Consider the following 23,064-nt stretch of genomic DNA (forward strand, 5'->3'; position numbering starts at 1 on the left):
ACAGGTGCCTGCGAAGGCGCAGCAGGAGCTGGTGCCAGGGCAGGAGCGGTAGCGGTAGGTGCAGTGGAGGTTGAGGCAGAAGCTTGAGCGTTGACTACAGCGATAGTGAATAAAGGTAGTCCTTTGGCCTTGTCCGCACGTCGACGAATAACCCACTCCGCCGTGCGGCGTTCATATCCAGCAGCAGGTGGAGCGCGTCCCTTGCATTTGCCAAAACCTTGTTCTTCTCTGGGAATGTCGATATCGCGGCATGCAAAACATCCGTCATTGGCAGCAAGAACAGCGCGTTCATCGTCACCAAGTTTACCCTGGTACTTATAGGTGAAGGTGTTGCCAGGAAGAGATGAGTTCGATGAGCTTGTGGTTTCCGAAGAAGCAGGTGCAGAGTTGGTACGACGGGGAGGGCGGTTGCTATGGAAACCAGAGGACATAGATGTGGTCGTCGTCGTGGTGGTGGCCGGCTGTGCTGCTGCTGCTGCTTCGAGATGTTGGCATTTGGCAGACTCCAGCGTCTCTACTACATCTGCGATTTCTTTGCGCTTCCGGCGTAGTTCATCGTCCTGTACCATAACAAGTTTCGTCCACGTATCCAGACTGGTGCATTCGCGGATCTCCTTGATGTTCCGAATGGCATCCTGTAGCGGCTTGGAGATTCGGCCACGTAAGTTTGCAAGGAGTGCAGCGTCATTGATGAATTCCGGATATTCCACCAGGAGGCTGTTTCGTCCTCGAAGGTGTTCAATCCAGTCGATAAAGTTGCTACCTTCCGGCATGGACTCCTGCCAGATCTCGTTAGCAAGGTCCTTCGTCCAGGTCGCCGGAAGGAAGCATTCACGAAATTCAGCCATGAACTGCTTGAAGGTCAGCTTCACCAGGCGAGCTTCGTGTTGCTTAAACCAAGTGACAGCCGGCAGGTTATCCGCGAGTCCTTCTACCAGGTTCGCTAGGATGTCCGGTAGGTCATGTCCTTTCTGGAGTTGGCGTCGAATATAATTTTGGCCTACATCGGCATACTGGCTCAGCATCTCCGGATCGCACAAGTGACCCCGTGTTAGTGTGGGAGGTGCTCGTCCACCGCCATGGGTTATTACGTGTGCTGCTTGATCTATAGTGGACATCTTTGAACTGGGGACAGGTGTGGGGCGTTCGGGGCTCGAAGAGTAGTACTCAGAGGAGGAGTCCGATACAATGATGTGTTTGGGTGGGGGTGCGGCTGGTGATCGTTCAGGTATATCTGGAGTGTTTGGTTTCTGCGTAGCTGGAGACTGGGGTGCTGGAGGCGTCTTCAGATGGTCTAGCGAGACTGACGAAGGAAAACTGGTCAAGGTGGAGGAGGACGGAAAGGTGGATATTGGCGGGAGAGGAGGATTGACAATGCTGGCGATGGGGCTGGCGTGTGGAGTTGTGAAGAGTTCTTCAGCAATACTGTCTTGTATGTCAACAGAAGACTGGCGGGGAGATTGAGGTCTACGAGAACGTGATCTGGGGTTGGGTACGACACGACCTATACCGCAAGATATAGATACATCAGCAAAAAACAGACTGTCGAGCGAATTTCACTCGACCTGGCAACGGCGTGGGTGCAGGTGTCATCTGGCGTTTTCGGGGATGCGTGCTGGCAAAAGGTGGGCTAAGCCTAACCCAGCCCGGGACCTCCCTCAGATCTCAGACACCAAAGACATCAATCCTGTCTCGTCTGCTCGCATGAACCAGATGATAGTCCACTCCCATCGTGAGCCCCCTCTTTCCATCAAATTTCAACATCCCTGGCAGCGCGTCCTGATATTGCCTGTTTCTCCCTCTGCTCTCCCTAATTGGATGATATAAAGTTACCGCCACTCGGTTCACAGAGAACAACACGTTCGAGACACTCTTCCTCGCGGTTATGGTGACTGTACTTGTAACTTCGTATGTCGCATCTTACTCGGCCCTTCTCTCTCTTACACTTCTTCTAGCATACGGTTCTCGTTCTCGTCCCTCTTGGTCTGTATCCTCTCGCCTCAAATCCTTACCTAATCATTGTCCACCGTACGCTCCAGCACGCACACATTCCTTCGAGCGTAGTTATGGCTAGCAGAGTGAGCGTTAACACTCACTGTCAAGCCAGGAGAAAATACACTTTTGTTGTATCATAATTGAGATTGAAGGAGGGCACTGCGTGTGGTGCTTGCCGCAGGGTACAACGTCGGAAAGTATCTGTGCGACCACAGACAAAAAGCCTAGTATTGCAACCGTATGTCTGCGCATGATTTCTCTTCGTGTCTGCTTATCACTTATCGAAATATAGTTCCGTGCGCACATTCAGGTTGCAATAATGGAAGAATTCGTATCCTGATCCTCGTCTCAGGTAGATCTAGCAAACCTTGATTTGTATGGCTCCTAGCCGTATGTATGGCAATTACCTCGTCCCCGTGACTTTGGGCTTCAGCGATGGCCAGTGAAAACTTTGTATTACGAATTCTTGTACGGTAGAATGCCATTCTGAGTCGCTGTGAGGCTTGAGGCTTGGCCTTCGAAACCCAGGAAAACTGGTCTAGGAGAGCTGTTTGCGGATCAAGCCGACAACTGTTGGTGCATCAGCCTTTGCCTGGTCACCGGACCTTACCCACACCACTACGAAATATCATGTATATACTCGAAGTTTCTATCTTACTAACTAAGCTACAATTTTAGGACACTCTTAGAACATACTAGAATAATTGTAGAGGTATAAAAGCCTCGCATTCATACTGGAATAGACTTAGATTATCCAATTACTCTCCCACTCATTACTACTGCTGCTCACAAGAGCTCATGGGGATATTGGAAAATCTTCAGGCTAATTATTCACAAGTATAAGTTTGATGGCATGTGTCTATTGTCGATATCACCCGGATTATACTTGAGCTAGTACAAATGCGTTCTTCAATGCTCACGCAGCACTAGAAAACTTTCATAATAGAGGTCTCATCCACGCTATGTATATCACTTGAATGTAACAGGGTCGAGAAAGACCAGGCAGGCGGAAAGGGCAAAACCAATGATCAAAGAGTGACAGAGGCTTTGCTTGGGCTAACATTCTACAAGGGAACGGAACATCTAGTGGTCGAGTAAAAACAATTATTTCGTCATCCAGAGACACAAGTAAAGCGGGAATCGAACGGGATAAAAAGCATAGGTACATGATTACCACAACGCTGAGCCATTACACCACAGCACCATAACTTTAGTCGGTATAATGTGAATGATCGAGCCGATGCCTGTGTTTACATCTATTGATCTCGCTGGGTTTTTCTTCCTTCCTGTTATCATCCACTCCGACCCTCGCACCCTTAACAAGGATCGTGACTATAGCTCTCACTTGCAAAGTTCAACCCTAGTCGACTTGTGAAGGGACTGCAGAAGTTCAGTGATACTGATTACAGAGGGATGGGGCATGATGGTCAGGTGTTAGACTGTTGAGGAAGAGGGCACGCAGTATGACGAGGGGTTATAAAGGGTGGACTGTGGTGCAGCGTGCAGATGGCCGTTAGCGGCGGAACTGCCAAGCTTGCTCAGGTACGAGAGGCTGAGAATACGACACCACTCTTCCGGCTGCTCAAATTCAAATCCGAGCCCGCCTCCACAACCTCGAGACACGCTCTAATTCGTCACGGAAATCAGTCCAGTCGCAACTCCGCAGAACGTGGTGCACTTCCACCTCTCCTCAACGTCCTGGTGAACCCGCAGCGCCTCCTGCAACTGTGAATCCTGTCATCCATCCGGAGTCGTTTCCAGTCTCTACTCTCGCCGATTTTGATGCCATAAAGTTCTGGCCACTTGTAATGCAAGCTTGCGATACCAAATGGTGGCATGTATGCTGTACTGGATAGCGACGCGTCAAGGATGTAGCAACAAGCGAAGTCGGAAGGGTGGTCACTCGCAACGAGCATGGTGAGCATCCTCCTTGGATGGAGTTATATGCTATCCTGACCATCCGCCCAGTCGCTGCCATCATGCGATTTCTCTCACCCCCAGGCCTGAAACACGACCATATTCTCCAGGCATGCGATGCCGAACACAGCACTAGTAGCCCAAGCACGCGCCCAGATACCGGATGTAACATGTAATCATTCCAGTCCCGTCTCCGTGCGCGAACCAGATCATAACCCTCTCTTCATCATTATTCAACCTCCTGAGGGTTCTGCCATTGTACATCCTGCTACCGCCCTTGGCTCTCCCTAATCGGATACTATCGAGTTCTGGCAACCCATTCCGCCATATACTGCACTGGGAATAAGGCATTCGAGACTGTCTTCCAGTACTTGCAGCGGAGTATGTCGCGTCTTACCCTGTCCTTCTCCCTTTCACAACATGATGCTCCGGCCACTCACAGCGCAGGCTCATGATCCCAGATGCCGGTGTCATGTCGGAAACCGGTCCGACAGGAAACACTAGGAAATCGGACCGAAATATGAGCTGAGTAAGCACTTAATAAGCTAGTCAGCTGCCGCAGGTGACACATCATGCACAGCAGACAAGCTGAGTAAGCACTGCACCACGACGCGCCTACTAGCAGGAATACTCTGACTAATGCTTATGCAGGAAGCCTGAAGGATGAGTAAGCTAAGTAGCTAAAATAGGACAGCTAACATGTATAAAAGGACCAGAAAAATTGGAATAAACAACTTTTACACACCACAGAGAACACAGCATTATATTCAGAACTTAGGCGGTCAGAAACCGCAAGCATTTTAGCAGTTACAAAATCAACCGGATTTTGTAAGATCAGTCAATAAACAGTCAGAGCATCAGTCAGTAGCCAACTACCGTACAGTTGGCAAAGCATTATTAGCAGAATCAAGAATCAGAGACCGAACTCTGATTATTTTCAGTACCAAAACCGTTCAACGTAGAATGCCCTTGGAGTCAAGCAGAGCATAGCATTCGTGCTGATTGTCCAAACTCACACCATTGTACTAATATTCACAGTACGATAAATTTCTAGTCACTCATAAATTCCCGTGACATAACTGGAGCCCACCGCGAGGGGGAATCAATCTGTTATTGACTCCCAAAAGCTTCAGAACTTACACAAACTCGAACTGATTACCTTCAGACCACACGAAGTATCCGCAAATACATACATTCAACAGTACAGTTATTTCAATGGCATCCGGAACAGAAGACGTTACAGCAAGTGCTTATCAAATGCCAGCCTTTCCAACTCAAGGCACCGTACCCCATACCACAACGAATCCGAGATTGTGGCATATTTGAGACACTAATCCTCAGAGTGGAGAAACCTCTGACTCGGGGGAAATGTTAAGCAACAATCAGTTAGAAATGGTCGACACGGAAGACCAAGAAGACACATTACCTACCTCAGTGAATCAGCCATCATCGAGAGCTCATCGCAGACCACCAGAATCGTCGATGCCAGGAAATTTGAGGCAAGGCTATCCAACGACGATACCATCAGTAAATCCTGCAAGTACGACAGGACTAGCACACGTACCTTCTTCATCGTACAATTCTAGCACTGTTCGTACACCGGACATGATGCCTTTATTAGGTGCACGATCAGCTCCTGCGAAATTTACAGGAAAATACGACACTGTAAAGAGATTTATACGTCAGTATAAGCAGATGTGTGCCGTGTACAACGTACCAGACAATGAGAAATGTCAACGAATCATTGACTACTGCTCCACCAGAGTTACGAGGTTCGTCGAAGCCCTAGACAGCTTTGTGAAAGAAGATTGGACTCAGCTCGAGAAGGATATACTCACCTATTACGATGCTGAGCTTAACGAGTCTCGATACCTCGTTAGTGACCTCGATACATTGACAGACCGATGGCGAAGTAAAGGGATCTATAATCTCAAACGCTTCAAACAATATGAGATCGAGTTCCTAACGAAGGCCAACTGGTTACTTCACAAGGGAAAGATTACACGAGATGAGCAACATACCAAGTTTTGGTATGGGCTCAATGGGAACCTCTGAGAGATAGTCGAAGCAAGATATATGACCTCGCATCCACGGTACGATCCACGCAAGGTGATTCCTCGAGAAGACGTCGCAAAGATAGTATACGCGATGTTTACTCGAGATCGTTTTGATGCAGATTTGTCAGCAAAGAAATCAAAAGACCGCCGAGCTAAGCTCAGAGAACTCTTGAAGATGTCGACATCCGAGGACGAGACTTCAAGTGAAGACGAAGACAGCGAAACCTCTGACTCGGACGACGACTCGGATTATGAAGACAAACAATGAAAATCTAGACGTCTAACCCGCAAAGAGAAGAAGAAGAAAGAAATGAAATCAAGGCGTACCTCAGCATATGATTCCTCTGATGAGTCCGGCAGTGAATCCGATGATGAGTCGGATGACGACGAGATCCGAGAAAAGACTAGGAAACGTCGGAAAGAGCAAGATAATCACTGGAAAGAAAAGCTAGAAGAGAAAGGTAAGTCCAGAGCCAAGACTAAGAAAGAACCCGAACCTGAAAAGACCCAAACAGACGAAGTAGAAGAGTTAATTGGTAAGCTCGCTAGGATGAAAGTGAGTGATACTGATTATGCACAGGTTTATTATCGAGCCTTGAAGATGGACTTGGCCATCGTGGACATCGTAGCTCCTCCAATTCGGAGAACAGGAGCTATATTTCCACCACCACAGCAAGCTAATTATATACCGCCTCCGCAATTTCGAGAGGCTGGAAGAACGACGATGGGGGGAATGATATGCTATGGCTGCAGAAGCAGGGAGCATATGATGAGGCTATGTCCTTCCATCAATAACTTGATCAGAGAAGGAAAAGCCCGTCGAGACGAAAGAGGAAGACTTACCTTCCCAGACGGAGCACCTGTCCGAAGAATCAGATCTGATACCTTCGTTGATGCTATCCGCAAGGCAACTGTAAGGACCAATCACGTAGCACTAAATGTGATGGGGACTTATTATTCCGACGAAGAAGAAGAATCATCAAATGAATATTATGACTACTACAACAGTGATCAGGAAGACGATAACGAAGAAGAAGACGAGTGCACGTACCATAGGCCCACTTGATCCTACGCAGTAGAAAGACGCATGGATGGTATTCCGAATCGGAATCAAGAATGTCGAGCAGTGCCAAGAGGGCCGCCGAACAGCACAACAGAGAAAGCCAAAGGAATGGTCCACGGAGCCACGAAGGCTTCACCGAGTAATCCATACGGAACCCGTTTGAATCCTAACAAAAGTAGGTTAGGCCCAGAATCAGTCATACCTCGAGAAGTAAGGAGGGAAAGAACCCCACCTCCTCAACCAATACCTGTTCAGGCCAGAGAACCTCGTGCTCACACTCCAGACGAGCCGAGAGATGTCGAAATGAGTAACCCATCGAATCCTGCAATAGTTGGACAACACGCAGAAAGTTCTAGGTCGATTCCTGGTGTTGATGCTGCAAAGACAAAAGTAGTAAGAAGCACGCCAATAACAGAGCGATACACACCGGGCAATCTGATTAAAACGACACTGAACACACCAGTAACTATGCCTATTGGGGAACTCATGGCACAGAGCGCGGAGCTTCGTAAACAAATGATTAAAGAACTGCAGACTCGAACCGTCAGATTTGACGAAGATAAAGAAAATGAAGCACCAAACTTACCACCTGATGTAATAAGAGTAAACACCTTGACATCGAAAGAAGGAAAGAAACCTGAAGAAAGGGCAGCGTTAGTCGTAATCAAGGTAAACTTAGGACTAGGGGAGAGAAAAATTTGGGTAAATGCTATTGTGGATTCCGGATCTGAAGTCAACATTATTAACAGACATGTGGCTAAGGAATTAAACAAAGAATACCCTGTGATGCCCTTAGAAGAAGCACATTGTTCAGACGTGAACAGAAATCAGGGAGTACTTACGGGAAAATTCAGCGACGTCTTGCTATCCCAAGGATCTGTAGTAACGAATGCCGTGTTATTTGTCGGAAGCTACAAAGTAAACTTTCAGCTGTTGCTCGGAAGACCGTGGATCCACGGCAACATGGTGTCAATGCATGAGAGAATAGATGGCACTTACCTGGTATATGAAGACCCCTCCAATTCCGGAAAACAGACTGAATTACTAGTAGTACCCGAGCCCTGGAACGTCCAGACGGAAGGTCCTATTCCATCATACTACATGGAACAGGAGGACTTAGAGTTCGAAGGCTCATGGAGACTACAAGATGGTGAAATAATAGTACCTGCAGGGGTGCCAGAGTATCAAGTATATATGAATAAAATAGCTCACCCTGGATGCTCTGAAATTCGAGAGTGCCGAGACGATGATGTTCAAAGTCTGGACAGTTGGAAATTGGACGAAACAGACAACAAGTCTTCAGAGTGTGTTGAAAGCTCGGTCAATGAAATGACGAGTACCAGCAAGAGTTCGGAGTCTGAAGAAGAAAGCCAACTAGAAGAACGTAGAGATATTGAAAGTCGAAGAGTAAATGCATACAAGGTTGCCGAATGGAGAGATGAATGTCTGGAAGGTAGCCCAGCCTTCGGACGGCCTATGTTCGACAACGACAGGCAGCGAACGGGTCGAGAAAAGGGATCAAACATATTTGGTGCTCTCGCTAACGAGCGGGAGCAGCGGAGTCTTCTAGGACTATTAAAATTCTTGCGCAGCGGAGTAAACCCAATGGACAATGTACCTTCAATTAAATTGAAGGTACCGGCCGATTTCCCTAAAAGTAACAATCAGATAACACTATACAATCGCATAGAGGGAGAACACGTGCACTTCCCTCGTAAACAATTGCCGTTATGGTCCATTCTAGGAGTCTGCGAGCCAGAAGATGAAACAGCAATTAAAACAAAAATGTGCTCACCTAGGGACGTGTATGACGCGTTATCCGCCGAGATTCATCATCAGGTAAGCCAAATACCCTTACAGAGAAAGAGAGCGAGCTATAAAAACGAAGACGCGAACGAGGATGAGAGTATTAACACAATAGCTAACATCAATAACTGCCAAAATCAACAATATCAAATCATTATGTCATCACCTTTGCACAGCCAGGCGACCTATAATGGGATTCGCCAGCGAGTGCGATGTCTTTGCTGTCACAACGATGGCGGGGTAACGCCTCCCCTCCCGCCAAACGATGTGCCACACCCGGATGCTCTGCACAACTCTGCTGTCTACTATCCACTCCTTCTGTCTGTCGCTACCGCCCAACTCAACTACTTGTACAACTCACTCGCTCATCCGAGCATTAGCGGACCACTTTCCTTTCATGCAGTCGTCTTATCTTCCAATTATGTGCTACGCCTCGAGACAGACGTTATCTGAGGACAACGAGTTCAGCGTACTCATGTCTTCAACGCCAACTTGGCCGAATTGCAAGGACCGGACGGCATTCCTATCTCTTCACGTGTAGGCCACGCCATCATTTTCTTTTTCCCTGGAGAACATGAACATGAGTCTGAGGCAGATGAAAGTTGGAACCACTTACTGAGACCACAGTTAGCATGTCTTGAACCTGAAGATACTGGACCTGCTACCTCAGCTTACGAAGAAGATAGCGATGATGAAGATAACGCCAATGGGCCTGGAATACTTGCCCAGAACCAGGAAGGGGCTAGAGAAGATGAGGAAGAAAGAGATGAAGATAGAGGAAGAGGAATGCTTGCCGTTCAATGACGAAATTCGTGCCCTCTGGATGCTAGTGTCAGCGCAGGGACACAGCGACCCTTACCTGTGAACGAGACGCCTGAAGAGGGAGAGACTCGGGAGGACGGATCCCAGTCCAACGACACTGTCCATTCTTACGTCTACCGTATCCGTTATGACTACCAAGGCAAGCTCATGCAGAGCAGCCATACCTTCCCTATTCCTCGTGCCATACGACGTATACCACCACCTCCGCATCCCGCGTTACCTGCAAGCTTCGTCTTACCAGTTCAGCAAATAATTTCCGTCAAGCATGACGAGGCGAGGGGAGTCTTTCGTGTGCCGAGAGACTACTCAATGAGGATGAGTATCGATGAGGACGAGTTGAGGATTTTGAAGAGAGGACTGCCTGTCTTGATAGCCGTTCGTTTGGATTTCATCATGCGCACCCTCGTACGAGTATCGAACCAACGAGGGAGCGCACTCATTCTTCACAACCCAGTCTATCTCGACATGATGCAGAGAATGCTGTATCCTCGTCGTGTCGACCTCTATTCGCCTCCCACGGCCCAACCAGTCATCGAGATGCCGAAATTCCGTGCGACCGTGTTCGTACTTGAAACGTACAAGCCCACTGAAGTAAATTCTAGCGAGTCGGCATCAGAAGAAGATGACGAGAAGGATGAGAAGTCGAAGAAGAGAGAAGAGGACGAGGAGGGCGATCCAGAGAGCCGGGAACGAGACCTGGCCACGTCGAAGAAGAGGCGTGTTGAGACGGATGAGGACCAGCTCATGTACCCAGCATCTCCCTCAGCTGTTCAAGGTACAGAGCGATACCTTTCACTTGATTTAAGTGAAGAACTAACAAAATTCATTAATATCACAGACGAGAATTTTCGTCCCCCTACACCTATTCCATCCTTACTGCTTCAACCTTCCGCTCAAGACTCGCCTAGCGAAGAACTAACGTCTACACTCTCTCAGATGGAAGAAGATACTGGGGAGATCTCAGCGTCGTCTCCCGACCCCAAGATCTTCACGACACAACTTGAAGTAATCCAGATCCCGCCTGCTGACCCCGACATCGAGATGGGCGAAACGACGGGACGACTTACGGTAAACCCACTCGTTGTGGCACCCGAAGGACAATATCGAGGGCGTGCAACGCAGACTCAGGAAGAGGAGGAAGAAGAAGCCTGGAGCTTGGACAGCACAGGAGACGAGTGGAATGGGTTCGATAGTGAAATGGAGAACCTAACCTCTACTGAGCCAACACTTTCCGTGGACCCCAAGCTTACAATGACATCCATTCCTACTATGCCAAATTCCTCCATTGCGTCAAGTACAAGTCTCTCTCCTCTATACGCAAGTACTCGATCCTGGGACACCGAAGTAGAGACTTCGAGTGATGAGAGCAGGTACGAGACGTCTGATTCGTCTCCTCCCAGCTCTTACAGCTCAATGCCTTCCCTAGCTAGCGACGACTCGGACGCGTACTCACCCTTGAGCCTGGAAGAGCTTACACGTGGAAATCTCAAGTCCAAAGTCTATGTCATCGAGCCTGTACGTCTCAGCAGGGAGACTATGGCTGCTCTCGACAACTTGCCGAATGAACCCCGACACTTTGCGTGTCGAACCTCGAATGCTGTGGGACATGGAGACAGTAATGCCCTCACCTATGCCATATGCCAACATGACGATGCAGGCAATTTAATCTATGAGCCTGCACCTGCTCTCGACAGACTACCCTTACCATTTCCCTCTGAAGGCTTCGACTCAGAATTCACTTTCGAAGTCATGAAGTGTTTCCAAGGTCCTTGCGATAACTCTCCATTGCAGAATGGCAGCGGAAACGAGCTTGTCAACCCTTTCGGAGCTGCATACGACTCTTTACAAGGCCTCGATGAGTACAAGATTGCAACTCTAGCTCTCAAGATCCATGAGCTGATAATGGACCTCGACGTGGACCTTGACCAATGGGACGGGATGCATCCACGTCTCACCGGGAAAGACCTCGATAGCATATGCCTCATTATCTTCCGTGCACACACCGAACGTGCCCGTCTCATTGATATCGGGGAATGGAGACGAAATCTTATTATGCAAGGGATCGCGGACGCACCAGCATCTACTAGGATTGTAAGTTTCAGTGATGCGGGATGGACGAACACGCGAGTTAATGGGAATTCGCAGATGAACCCAGAAGACGATTCCGAAGCCTCTTTGCCACCCTCACCCCGTGTGCTTATCTTCCTGAGATCCGAAGAAATGAAGCCCGGCAAGGAGCATATTGCCAACGCCTTACGCAACCGAGAAACCTTGGAAACTTACAAACCATTGGACGACGAACCGGCATATTCCTTTCTGGACCCCAATCAATCTCCCTTTTCTGAAGTCTTCAAGAACCCCTGGATCCCCATTATCGCCCACATCCGCATTGTCCGACTTTTCATTCATCGGCTACTTGGTCTCATTTGCAAGCAATTTCTTACTATGCAGTGGCGTCGAGCTGTTGACAGGCTTAGTCCTGAAGACAAAGCTCGCCACTTTCTTTACTACCACAACGACATCTTTCACTACTTGCTACCCAGTCTCCCCTCTTACTTTCAAGGCTTTCATCACCGGTGCCTTCATGTCAACCCCTCGACTAATACCCTACGGGTCGATGTACTACCCCGTAACCCCCTCCTCACCGCCAACGAGGACAAATTCATCTTTCATGCAGCGTCTCTTTTCGAATTCGAAGGACGAGGTGAGCTCGCCAATGCTCTCCGCTTTGCCCACGCAGCCGAACCAATTCTCCCTATGGAAGTTCGTGCTTTGTTCACTCAGGGCTATGCTGAGCCCGTCGAGTACTACGACTGTGAGGGACGGCATTGTGCCTTCCGTGGTGATGAACTTGATCTATGTTATTATTCTGAGGAAGATTAAGCCGGTATTTTCCATCACTTCGTTCCCCGCAAAACCCCTACTAAAATTCATTCCAGATTTTGAATTCAATCTTTCGTACCTTTATTTAAACTCGACTCGACGTACGCATCCTTTTAATACCTTAACGTTTATTTACGCGCATTCGGACTACTTCAAATTCGACTTCTACTCTCGTTGCCGGACAGTTCAAAACATTTTGACTTCGCTCACAGCCCACTTACTATTAGCTATGAAACACGCAATTGCTACCTACCTCTTCCCCGCAGTACCCCGTTTTACTTACATGTTTGTATCCAAGCCCCACTCATTCAAATCAATCTTCGTTGGTTACTTGCAACTGATTGAGAGCGAGCCTAGACTTGAAAATGATTCCGAGGCACCACAAGAACAGTTAGAAAGGCCGAGGCATCGTCTAAAATGCCACCAAGAAGTGATTAAGTTGTCTGATAAGAATCCTATTCTGCGGAACAGACAGGACCTGTCTGATGATGACTTAGATCGGGTGTACACTTTGTCCGATTACCCCTTTGAGGACGATGACACAATCATTGTGCCTGCGGAAGAAATTGAACAAGTTAAATCAGATATTTTGCAAGAACGAGTTCATGCATTCACTATGTACAAGCGTGTAGACCAGAAGATTAAACCTGTGTCAACTACATTTCCAGAAGAGGCACGTGTTCGAAGAACTATACCCAGAGACCCATTATTATCCCTTGTTCCATTACCAATACGGCTGCCAGACTTTATACCAACAGCCCGACTTACTGAAGAAAGAATGAGGGAATTAAATGTTAATCAGGATGGATTTCTGTGGCCAGAGGAAGAAAAATTATTTAAACATGTGCTCATGCTGAATGAAGCAACCCTGCCTTATGATGAAAAGGACAGAGGAACCTTTAGCCAAGAATATTTTTCAGATTACATTATGCCCGTCGTATCGCATGTCCCATGGGAATTCAAGAACATACCCATTCCCCCAGGAATACGAGATAAAGTAATGGAATTCTTAAGAAGCAAGATTGAAGCAGGAGTATATGAAGCCAGTCAATCTTCATATCGTAGCCGATGGTTTTGTATTCTCAAGAAGAATGGTGCCTTACGTTTAATCCATGACCTTCAACCCTTGAATAAGGTGTCAATACGGGATGCAGGACTTATCCCTGAACCAGATGAATTCATTGAACCATATGGGGGATGTCAATGTTACACCATGTTTGACATGTTTTGGGGATTTGACGCTCGTAAAGTGGATCCTAAATCCAGGGACCTGACAGCCTTCTACATGCCACTGGGATTGTTACATATTACTGCGCTTCCAATGGGATATACAAATTCTCCATCAGAATTCCAGAACTGTATGGTTTTTATTTTACAAGAAGAAATTCCACATATAGCCAATATATTTATTGATGACCTACCAATCAAAGGACCTCAAACGTGTTACCCTGATGCAGAAGGAAAGGCCATGACTGTAGAGGGAAACCCTGGCATTCGTAAATTTATTTGGGAACATGCCAATGATGTTCATAGGGTTATGCACCGGATTAAGTGTGCTGGAGGAACCTTCTCGCCAAAGAAGACACAAATCTGCCAACTGCAAGTGACTATATTAGGCCAACAATGCTCAGTGCTGGGAAGACATCCAGAAGACAGCAGGGTAATGAAAATCTTAAAGTGGCCACCCTTAACAACCGTAACACAAGTTCGAGGCTTCCTAGGTCTTTGTGGAACAGTGCGCATATGGATCAAGGATTATTCCAAGATTGCTCGACCCTTAGTAGAGTTGACCCGAAAGGATGTTGAATTTGAATGGGGAGAAAGACAAATCCAAGCATTTGATATCCTGAAACATAAAGTGTCTACAGCTCCCGCATTAAGAACAATCGACTACAAGTCTGGACTACCCACATACCTTTCAGTAGATACCAGTCAGAAGGCAGTCGGATTTATTCTGTCACAAATAGATGAAACAGGGAAAAGACGACCAGCTCGGTATGGGTCTATCCCATTGAATGAAAGAGAAGCTAGGTATTCACAACCTAAATTGGAACTGTATGGATTGTTCCGAGCCTTGCGATCATGGAGAAGATTTATCATTGGACTGACAAATTTGAATGTGGAAGTAGATGCCAAGTACATCAAGGGAATGTTAGAGGCCCCTGATCTGCAACCAAATGCAGCAATGAATAGGTGGATTCAGGGAATTCTATTGTTTGACTTCACACTCATTCATGTTCCAGGAGTTCGATTCAAAGGACCAGATGCCTTGTCACGACGTGATCTTGCTTCAGATGAAGAAGAGCCTCCAGAAGAATATGATGATTCATGGCTAGACGATGTGGCCCTACTTACTCACTTTCCAGACAGACGACCTCTCCAACAGTTTAACTCATATCTTTTCCAACAAGCTGATACGCAAGAAATAACCACTCAGAAGGATCGACTAACAATCCAAGATCAATTATTAATAAAAATTAGGAATTTTCATGAGACCAAAGAATTACCAGAATTCGATAACAAGCATGCTGAAAGAAGATTCCTAAAGAAAGCTAATCAGTTCTACCTGTCACAAGACAAGAAATTATTTCGTAAGAATGGAGACTAAATACCAGCCCTTGTCATATTGGAACCAACTTCCAGAGAGAAAATTCTGACAGAAGCACACGATAAATTAGGACACAAGGGAGAACAAGCCGTGTATGATGTTCTCAGGATATGGGTGTTCTGGCCATACCTAAGGTCCCACATACATCAATACATTGCATCCTGTCATGAGTGTCAACGGCGGAAATTAACACGAATGGTATTACCTCCTACAGTGTCTACCTCTGTAACCATCTTCGAAAAAGTATACATAGATGTAATGGTAATGCAGCCTCCAGCGGGAGGATACCAATACATTGTATGTGCTAAAGATGATCTGACTGGAGTAATCAAGGCTAGTCCCTTAAGCCAGAATAATTCTAGCCAGATAGCCCATTTTTTATGGGAAAAGATATATTGCCGATATGGTGCAGTAGGACATGTTATAACCGATAATGGGCCAGAAGTTAAAGGAGCATTTCAGAGATTAATGAAGAAACTAAACATTCCACAAGTCCAGATATCACCCTATAATAAGCGAGCCAATGGTGTCGTAGAACATGGACATTTTGTTCTAAGAGAAGCAATTGTTAAAGCATGCCCAAAAAGGAAGAAAGATGGACAGATCAAGAATTGGCACCTATACATTGACATTGCCGTATTTGCTGATCGGGTAACTACAAGTAGCGTTACAGGATACTCCCCTTACTTTCTTTTACATGGTGTGGAGCCCTTGTTACCAATGGATCTGGCAGAAGTGACATTCATGGTAGAAGGCTTTCGATCAGGGATGGATACATCAGACCTTCTAGCCCTCAGGATCCGACAACTTTCCCAACACACTGCCGACCTCAACCATGCAGCTGCTATGCTCAAAGCTGCCAGAATCCGATCACGAGAGCAATTCTTGACACGATTCAAACATCGACTCCAGAAATCTGAATACCAACCCGGTGAATTAGTATTAGTACAAAATAGCCGACTGGAGGCCACTGTTAACCGATTTAAGACTGAGCCTAGGTATCTTGGACCCTATGAGATAATTAGGAAAACAGACGGAGGGGCATATAAACTGAAAGAGCTAGATGGAACAGTTATTTCCAGAAGTGTGGCTGCCTTCCGACTGCTGCCTTATATCACCTGAGGATCTCCCGAATTTCACAAGCTGATCGGGAAGAAAGAGAACTTGGAAATGTCAGACCAAGAGGACGACTACGCAGGAATAGATAATGAATCTGACATAACAGACATGGAGGAAGAATAATGCCACAAGTCATCGGAACCTATAGCAAGAAGACCGCACTAGATAAGGGAGAGGACCATGCTGGTCTAACGTAAAGTATTCAATCAACCCTTCACACCTTTCATTCCACCAATAAGCGAAACGGAAGATGCCGCTTCCCTTCGCCAACACCCTGTAATAATGAATAATGCCTCCTTGCCTTCACTCCTTCAACATCGACAATATGGCTGCTTACAATGTTGTCCACAATGTTCCCTTGCCCTATCCCTTCAATGGCGAAAACGATACCCATATACCATCACTTCATGCTCCAAGTGTTCTGGGAGACAGACGTGAAGGCCTCGACGACGATATAGATGTGCGACAGGGGGAGCTTAGAGATTTGCTTGGTCACAGTGGTGAACTAGCTGCAGCTGAAGTAATTGCCAGAATGGAAGTGCGTAAAACCTGGCCCTTGCTAAATCAAAGGATTTTAACAAATGGCTAAATGCGTAGAACCTTTTTACTCATGCTTTTGGCAACACAATCCTTGACAAGCTCCCTGGCACCATATACACGGAAGTCATAAAGGGAGATGAAGGAGCTGAACCACCTTGCCTGAGCATACGAGGACCTGACTATCGTCTGCCCCACTTCCAGGACTATGAGGCCCGCTGGATCGAAATCACAACTGTTCGGGAAAGATGGGGAAGAGTTCGCTACCCCTTCATTCACACCGTTCACAATGAAGAGAAGCTTACCCTTGGGGGGAGTGTGTTTGAAAGGTCTTGGTATGGGAATGGCATTATAACTGAGATTCTCCTGGTGACCCCGTCATATGTCGTGTTCAACGGTGAGTTCAGAAACACCGGATACCTCCACCCCCCCTTCTGTGTCATCTTCATTACTTATGCACATCACTTTCATTTCCGACATGATCTCAGGTGCCAGAGGATGCTCAAGGCAATGCGGCAGGCGATGAACCCATGGGGAAGGGAGGAGCTTGAAATTATTCGTGCCGACGTGGAACAAATCCTTCAACTCACCCTAAACAGGTATCATTCCAGCCTCAGTAAATATATGTTTTCCTTGCTTACCCCAACGGTATGAACCAGAGAGCCTTTTAACTCCTTCCATCGACGACATCCTGTATTTTGGTCCACCATGAAATTGTTTAGCTACGTACTTTTGGTTTGCAATCTGCTGGTCATCATTCATCACTTCTTGCCGTTTTTCATTTACGTATTAATTCGAGTCCTCATGTTTCTATATTATTAAAAGCTGCCTGTAAGTAACCAAGGACGGTTACATTTTCTTCGTTCCCCACGGATGTCATGTCGGAAACCGGTCCGACAGGAAACACTAGGAAATCGGACCGAAATATGAGCTGAGTAAGCACTTAATAAGCTAGTCAGCTGCCGCAGGTGACACATCATGCACAGCAGACAAGCTGAGTAAGCACTGCACCACGACGCGCCTACTAGCAGGAATACTCTGACTAATGCTTATGCAGGAAGCCTGAAGGATGAGTAAGCTAAGTAGCTAAAATAGGACAGCTAACATGTATAAAAGGACCAGAAAAATTGGAATAAACAACTTTTACACACCACAGAGAACACAGCATTATATTCAGAACTTAGGCGGTCAGAAACCGCAAGCATTTTAGCAGTTACAAAATCAACCGGATTTTGTAAGATCAGTCAATAAACAGTCAGAGCATCAGTCAGTAGCCAACTACCGTACAGTTGGCAAAGCATTATTAGCAGAATCAAGAATCAGAGACCGAACTCTGATTATTTTCAGTACCAAAACCGTTCAACGTAGAATGCCCTTGGAGTCAAGCAGAGCATAGCATTCGTGCTGATTGTCCAAACTCACACCATTGTACTAATATTCACAGTACGATAAATTTCTAGTCACTCATAAATTCCCGTGACACCGGCAAGTATGCTGTACCAAATAATGACGCGTTTGAGACTAGGGATATAGTAACAGAACCCGTAATTGGTATGTAGTGTTTTATCTGGTCTTTCTCTCGCTCATTTTCCTCTTAGAATATAATCTTCATTACCCATCCAAGAAGTGCATACACTCAAATGGCGGTTGAGCGTATCGTGGTCCTCGAAGAGATGTTGAGACGAGAGATTTTTCGGTCGGGAGAACGACCCTCGGCATTCTACAACATAGGACCTGGTGTGATCGTCTGGCGTTCAGAAACGAGATTTGATGGAGCCAAAGATTGGAGGGATACCACAACAATGAAGTGCAGAGCAGGATGAGGGCAACATATCTCGAACTTTAAGCATGCGTACAGTGGGTACCGGTGCAACTACAAGGTTTACCTAGGAACCAGAGACGAGGGCACAAGGGCATGCAACAGGAAGCGAACGGCATGAAGGTGGCTTCCTCTGCCAGACTCACAACGAGCATGGTGAGCCTCCTCCTGGGACAATGTAATACACCATCTTGACAGTCCGTCTAGTGCCTGCCATTATATTTTTCCTTTCACCGCTGCAACACGACCTCACTAACATTCTCTGGCCCATAATGCTGAACACGGCACCAGCATCCCGGATGGACTTCGCTTCACTAGCTTCTCCGTGCCAAACTTAATTCCCTGCCATTTCTCGGCCTCCTGATATGACCGTGGTGCCTCCCGCCGCTGTACATCCTGCCAGCATCCGCTCCGGGTGCCTCCCCTCTCCTGATATGATACTTAGCGTTAGGGTAAGACTCGCTCTCAAGCCGGCTCTTACGCCATCATCATGGAGATTAGAGGAGTACACTGCGTATATGCCCGTTGTGGAATGCAAGGTCAGAAAGTATATGTGCGACTCTGGATGATATCGACTGGACAAGCGGTCAACAATGGTATGTCTTCCATTTCCATTTCCTGGCGTGACAGCTTGCTAATGTCTAATTATAGCATATATTCATGTAGATACCCTACTGAACGTGAACACGCACTCATCTTATTGAGGTACATCTACTCTGAGTGTCTTGTCTCCAGCATCAGTCCACCGCAAAGTCATATCGCGAAAGCTTTCGCTCAAGAACGAGCAGACCTGGCCATACATAATCATGAACGAAATGCCTTGTAATTGGATGGGATGGGCCGTGAGAAATAAGCGCACCCACACAGCACTAACGGTACAGGTACTGAGAGATGGAGGGGGGGAGGTATTTTAGCAACGCCAGTCTGTGCGACTCTCCCATGTAATATCACACTGAAGGTTGTCGTAGTCTGTTCTTTTTATCTGGATCGTTCGATTTTCGGATGATACACACTCGGAACTGGGTAGATTGCGTTTTTATCATATGACTGATAATCGATTATCCTTTGTTTTTGGCACCGTATATAGATACAGTGCTTACACGGTGTAAAAATTGTATCAGCGCATACATAGTGAGTCTACAAGTGCCTCTATGAACAGCATTAAATTGATTTGACTCGTGCAGATGTATACCTACTTAGTTCTTTTATCCTACGCCAATAGTCAGTTTAGCGATCGCCAAAGACGCTATCTCATCTTGGTACCGTTGTTGTACGCATAAATGATAATTTCTTTTCATGTCTGCTTATCACTTATTGAAATATGGCTGCGCACACACAGCTATGTTTCAATGATTGGACAATTCGTATCCCAATCCCCGTCTTAGGTATTTCATATGAATCTTGACTTGTATCGCTCCTAGCCCGTGTACAGCGATTGCCTCCTTCCCATGATTTTGGGATTGAGATATGGTCCAGACTTCCCATCACGAATTCTTTCTTGTACATTACAATACCATTCCGAGACGCTGTGACAATTGAGGCTTGACCTTCGATGCATCACAATGTTGCAAAGGCATAGGAAAACTGGTAGAGGATGGCTCATCGGGATATCGAAAATTATTTTGCGTACTTACTGGCAAGGATGGGTTTCATGGAGTGTGCATATCGTCACTATCACCCGGATTATACTTGAGCCAATACAAATGCCTTCTTCAGTCCTCACGCAGTACTGGAATACATTTAGAAACAGAGGTTTTGTCCACGTGGGATGTATCACTTTGAATGTAACAGGGTCCATGTAGAAAGGGAGAAACCAACGATCAAAGATTGAGAGATGCTTTCCTGGACCTAAAATTCTACAGTGGAATTCAACTTGACCTCTATTCTACATCCATTATTCGAGGGAAAAATCGATTTCCTCATCCACAGATAGGACCTCAGTGGGAACTGAACATGATAAAAAATATTATTTATCAGTTAACGCAATGCTGAGCCATTACACCAAAGCGGCACACTTTTATTCGGTATAATGAGCATGTTTAGCCTGATACCCATATTTACATCTATTGATCTCGATGGGTTTTTCTTCCTCCCTATCATCATCATTGACATTTGATCATAATTCACTCCAACCCTCGCACCCTTAACAAGGATCGTGACTATCGCACGGGAGACAAACCGAGCATCGGAAAATCTATAGTTCTCGCTTGCATTTCAACCCCATCGGGACTGTCAACGCTCCAAGATGCCAGTAACCGAGGATGTTATGTGATGGTTGGGTGTTAGACTGTCCGAGGAAAGGACGCAGTGGCATGCAGAGGGTGGTTAACGGTGAACTCTACTAAGATTAAAGACTAGAGGCTGGGGAAAGACGAGAGCATGACAGTGAACCCTAACCGACTCCACCTCCACATTTTCGAGGATGTGATCAAAAGTTGTCAGAGGAATCTCGGCGCATGATCTAGATATATGCCGTGGTAACCAACCCTCTTTGGCCTCAACGTCCTACCGCCTCCGTAACTGTGGACCCTGCCATCCCTCCGACTCGTTTCCAACCTCTGGTCCCTCCGAATTTCATGCAATAAAACTCCCACGAATCTCAGCGAAGGCCCATGATCTCAGATAGCGGTAAGTATGCCGTACTGGACAACGACATGTTCGACACTCAGGCGGGAGTATAGTAATTATACTCGTGACTAGGTATGTCACGTATTACCCAGCTTTTCTCTTGTTCACATTCCTCTTAGCATATAATCCTTGTTTCCCATACAAGGAGTGCCTACACTCAGAACCGTAGTCGGACGTATCATGGTTGTCGAAGAGGTGTTGAGAAGAGAGATTTTTCGGTCGGGAGAATGACCCTCGATGCTCCACAACCTACGACCTGGTGTGATCATCAGTCAATGGAGCCAAAGATTTGAAGGAGACCATGGAAACGAAATACAGAGCAAGAAGAGGGAAACATATCTCGAGCTTTAAGCGTGTGGGGGTGCGTAGCCTCGCAACTACAAGGTTTACCTAGGAACCGGAGACGAGGATACAGGGGCATGCAGCAGGAAGCGAAAGGCATGACGATGGCTTCTTCAGCCAGACTCACAATGAGCGTAGTGAGCTTCCTCTTGACAGTCCGTCTAGTGCCTGCTGTCATGTTATTCCTTTCACCGCTTCCACAAGACCTCATTTAACATTCTCCGGTCCGTAATTCTGAACACGGCACAAACGCCCCGAGTGCGCCCTCAGATACCGGTTGATTCGTTCACTACTCCGCACCAAGCCTAACCCAGCCTGAGATCGATCTCAGATACCACAAATATTGGTCCAGTCACCTCTCCGCCCATGAACCAGATCATAGATGATAACCCTCCCTAGTTGCGAGCCCCTCTTTCTACCAATTTTCGACCTTCCTGACGGCCCATCCTGCTCTCGCCCGTTTCTCCCTCTGCTCTCCCTAATCGGGAGAGAACGCCATCAGACACCACAGGCTGATCCTGTCTTCAAGCTTGAACCAGAAGTTAACCCTCTGTCATCGCGAGCTTGCACTTTTTGCACCCCGGCAGCGCGTTCTGCGACTATACATCCTGCCATCGTCTGTTTCCGCCCTCTTCTCTCCGAATTGGGAACTTGATAGTTCCCGCCACTCGTTAAACAGAGAAAAACACTTTGAGACACTCTTCCCTGCGGTTACAGTGACAATACTTGCGATGTCATATGTTGTATCTTGCTCAGTCCTTCGCTCGCTTACACTTCTTCTAGCATGCCGTTCTCATGCCCACGGTATCAACATCCCTCTTGGCATGTATCCTCAGGCCTGAAATCCTTACCTAGTCAAGACTCGATGCTTGCAATATGCTCGAGCACGAGCTGCAGCTACTGGAGTGAACGTTAATCCACACTGTCAGCTCGGGAGCAAATAATAGCGTCATTTTGAATGAAAGAGAGCGCTGCATATGTGCATACTATTGTAGCATCTCACTGCAGGGTACAACATCGGAAAGGATCTATGCGACCTGGCAGACAAAAATCTTAGTGTTGTAATCATATGTCTGTCATGTTCCTCTAACCAACTGGACGGTGTGCTAACATCTAATTATATAGCATATATCCATGTAACTACCCTGCTGAATACGAATACGTGCTCTTCTTATCAAGAGATATCTCTACCCTCCGTGTGAAGTCATCGGCATTATTCAAGGGTACCGATGTCTTTTGGTCAGAACAGGTTTCTACGAGTGACAGACGAAACTGGGCGGTCACAATTATAAACAGGCCTTTGCAACACGGTGGGGACAGATTGCACTTTCTTCCTTGAGCCTTTCAACAGACCCATATCTCAATTTGAGGAGATTCACGCTCACCTCGCTTTCCGGTGGTTACCCTCACCACGAAGCCTATGCTCTTATTTCTGAGGCCATGATCACACCGCTCTTGCTGGAAATCC

At 46.8% G+C, this 23,064-nt stretch overlaps 3 protein-coding genes across 3 annotated transcripts; all 3 read left to right on the plus strand.

Moving 5' to 3' along the window:
• Positions 1-5,304: 5,304 nt before the first annotated feature.
• On the plus strand, positions 5,305-6,650 carry EV420DRAFT_1648571 (uncharacterized protein; the record flags this gene model as incomplete). The annotated part of the gene is made up of 4 exons (XM_060478190.1): positions 5,305-5,942; positions 6,330-6,430; positions 6,485-6,505; positions 6,550-6,650. 4 exons carry the CDS (start codon positions 5,305-5,307, stop codon positions 6,648-6,650), a joined length of 861 nt encoding a protein of 286 aa, XP_060325398.1.
• Positions 6,651-8,994: 2,344 nt separating this feature from the next.
• On the plus strand, positions 8,995-12,543 carry EV420DRAFT_1648572 (uncharacterized protein; the record flags this gene model as incomplete). Its single annotated transcript, XM_060478191.1, has 3 exons — positions 8,995-9,261; positions 9,307-9,633; positions 9,688-12,543. The coding sequence occupies 3 exons, from the start codon at positions 8,995-8,997 to the stop codon at positions 12,541-12,543; spliced, it is 3,450 nt and encodes a 1,149-aa protein (XP_060325399.1).
• Positions 12,544-16,595: 4,052 nt separating this feature from the next.
• Positions 16,596-17,358, plus strand: EV420DRAFT_1484478 (uncharacterized protein; the record flags this gene model as incomplete). The annotated part of the gene is made up of 3 exons (XM_060470081.1): positions 16,596-16,808; positions 16,868-17,204; positions 17,303-17,358. The coding sequence occupies 3 exons, from the start codon at positions 16,596-16,598 to the stop codon at positions 17,356-17,358; spliced, it is 606 nt and encodes a 201-aa protein (XP_060325400.1).
• Between the last annotated feature and the right edge of the window lie 5,706 nt (positions 17,359-23,064).

The sequence above is a fragment of the Desarmillaria tabescens genome (genome assembly GCF_030435595.1).
Source record: "Desarmillaria tabescens strain CCBAS 213 chromosome Unknown EV420scaffold_51, whole genome shotgun sequence".
Classification (NCBI taxonomy): Eukaryota; Fungi; Basidiomycota; class Agaricomycetes; order Agaricales; family Physalacriaceae; genus Desarmillaria; species Desarmillaria tabescens.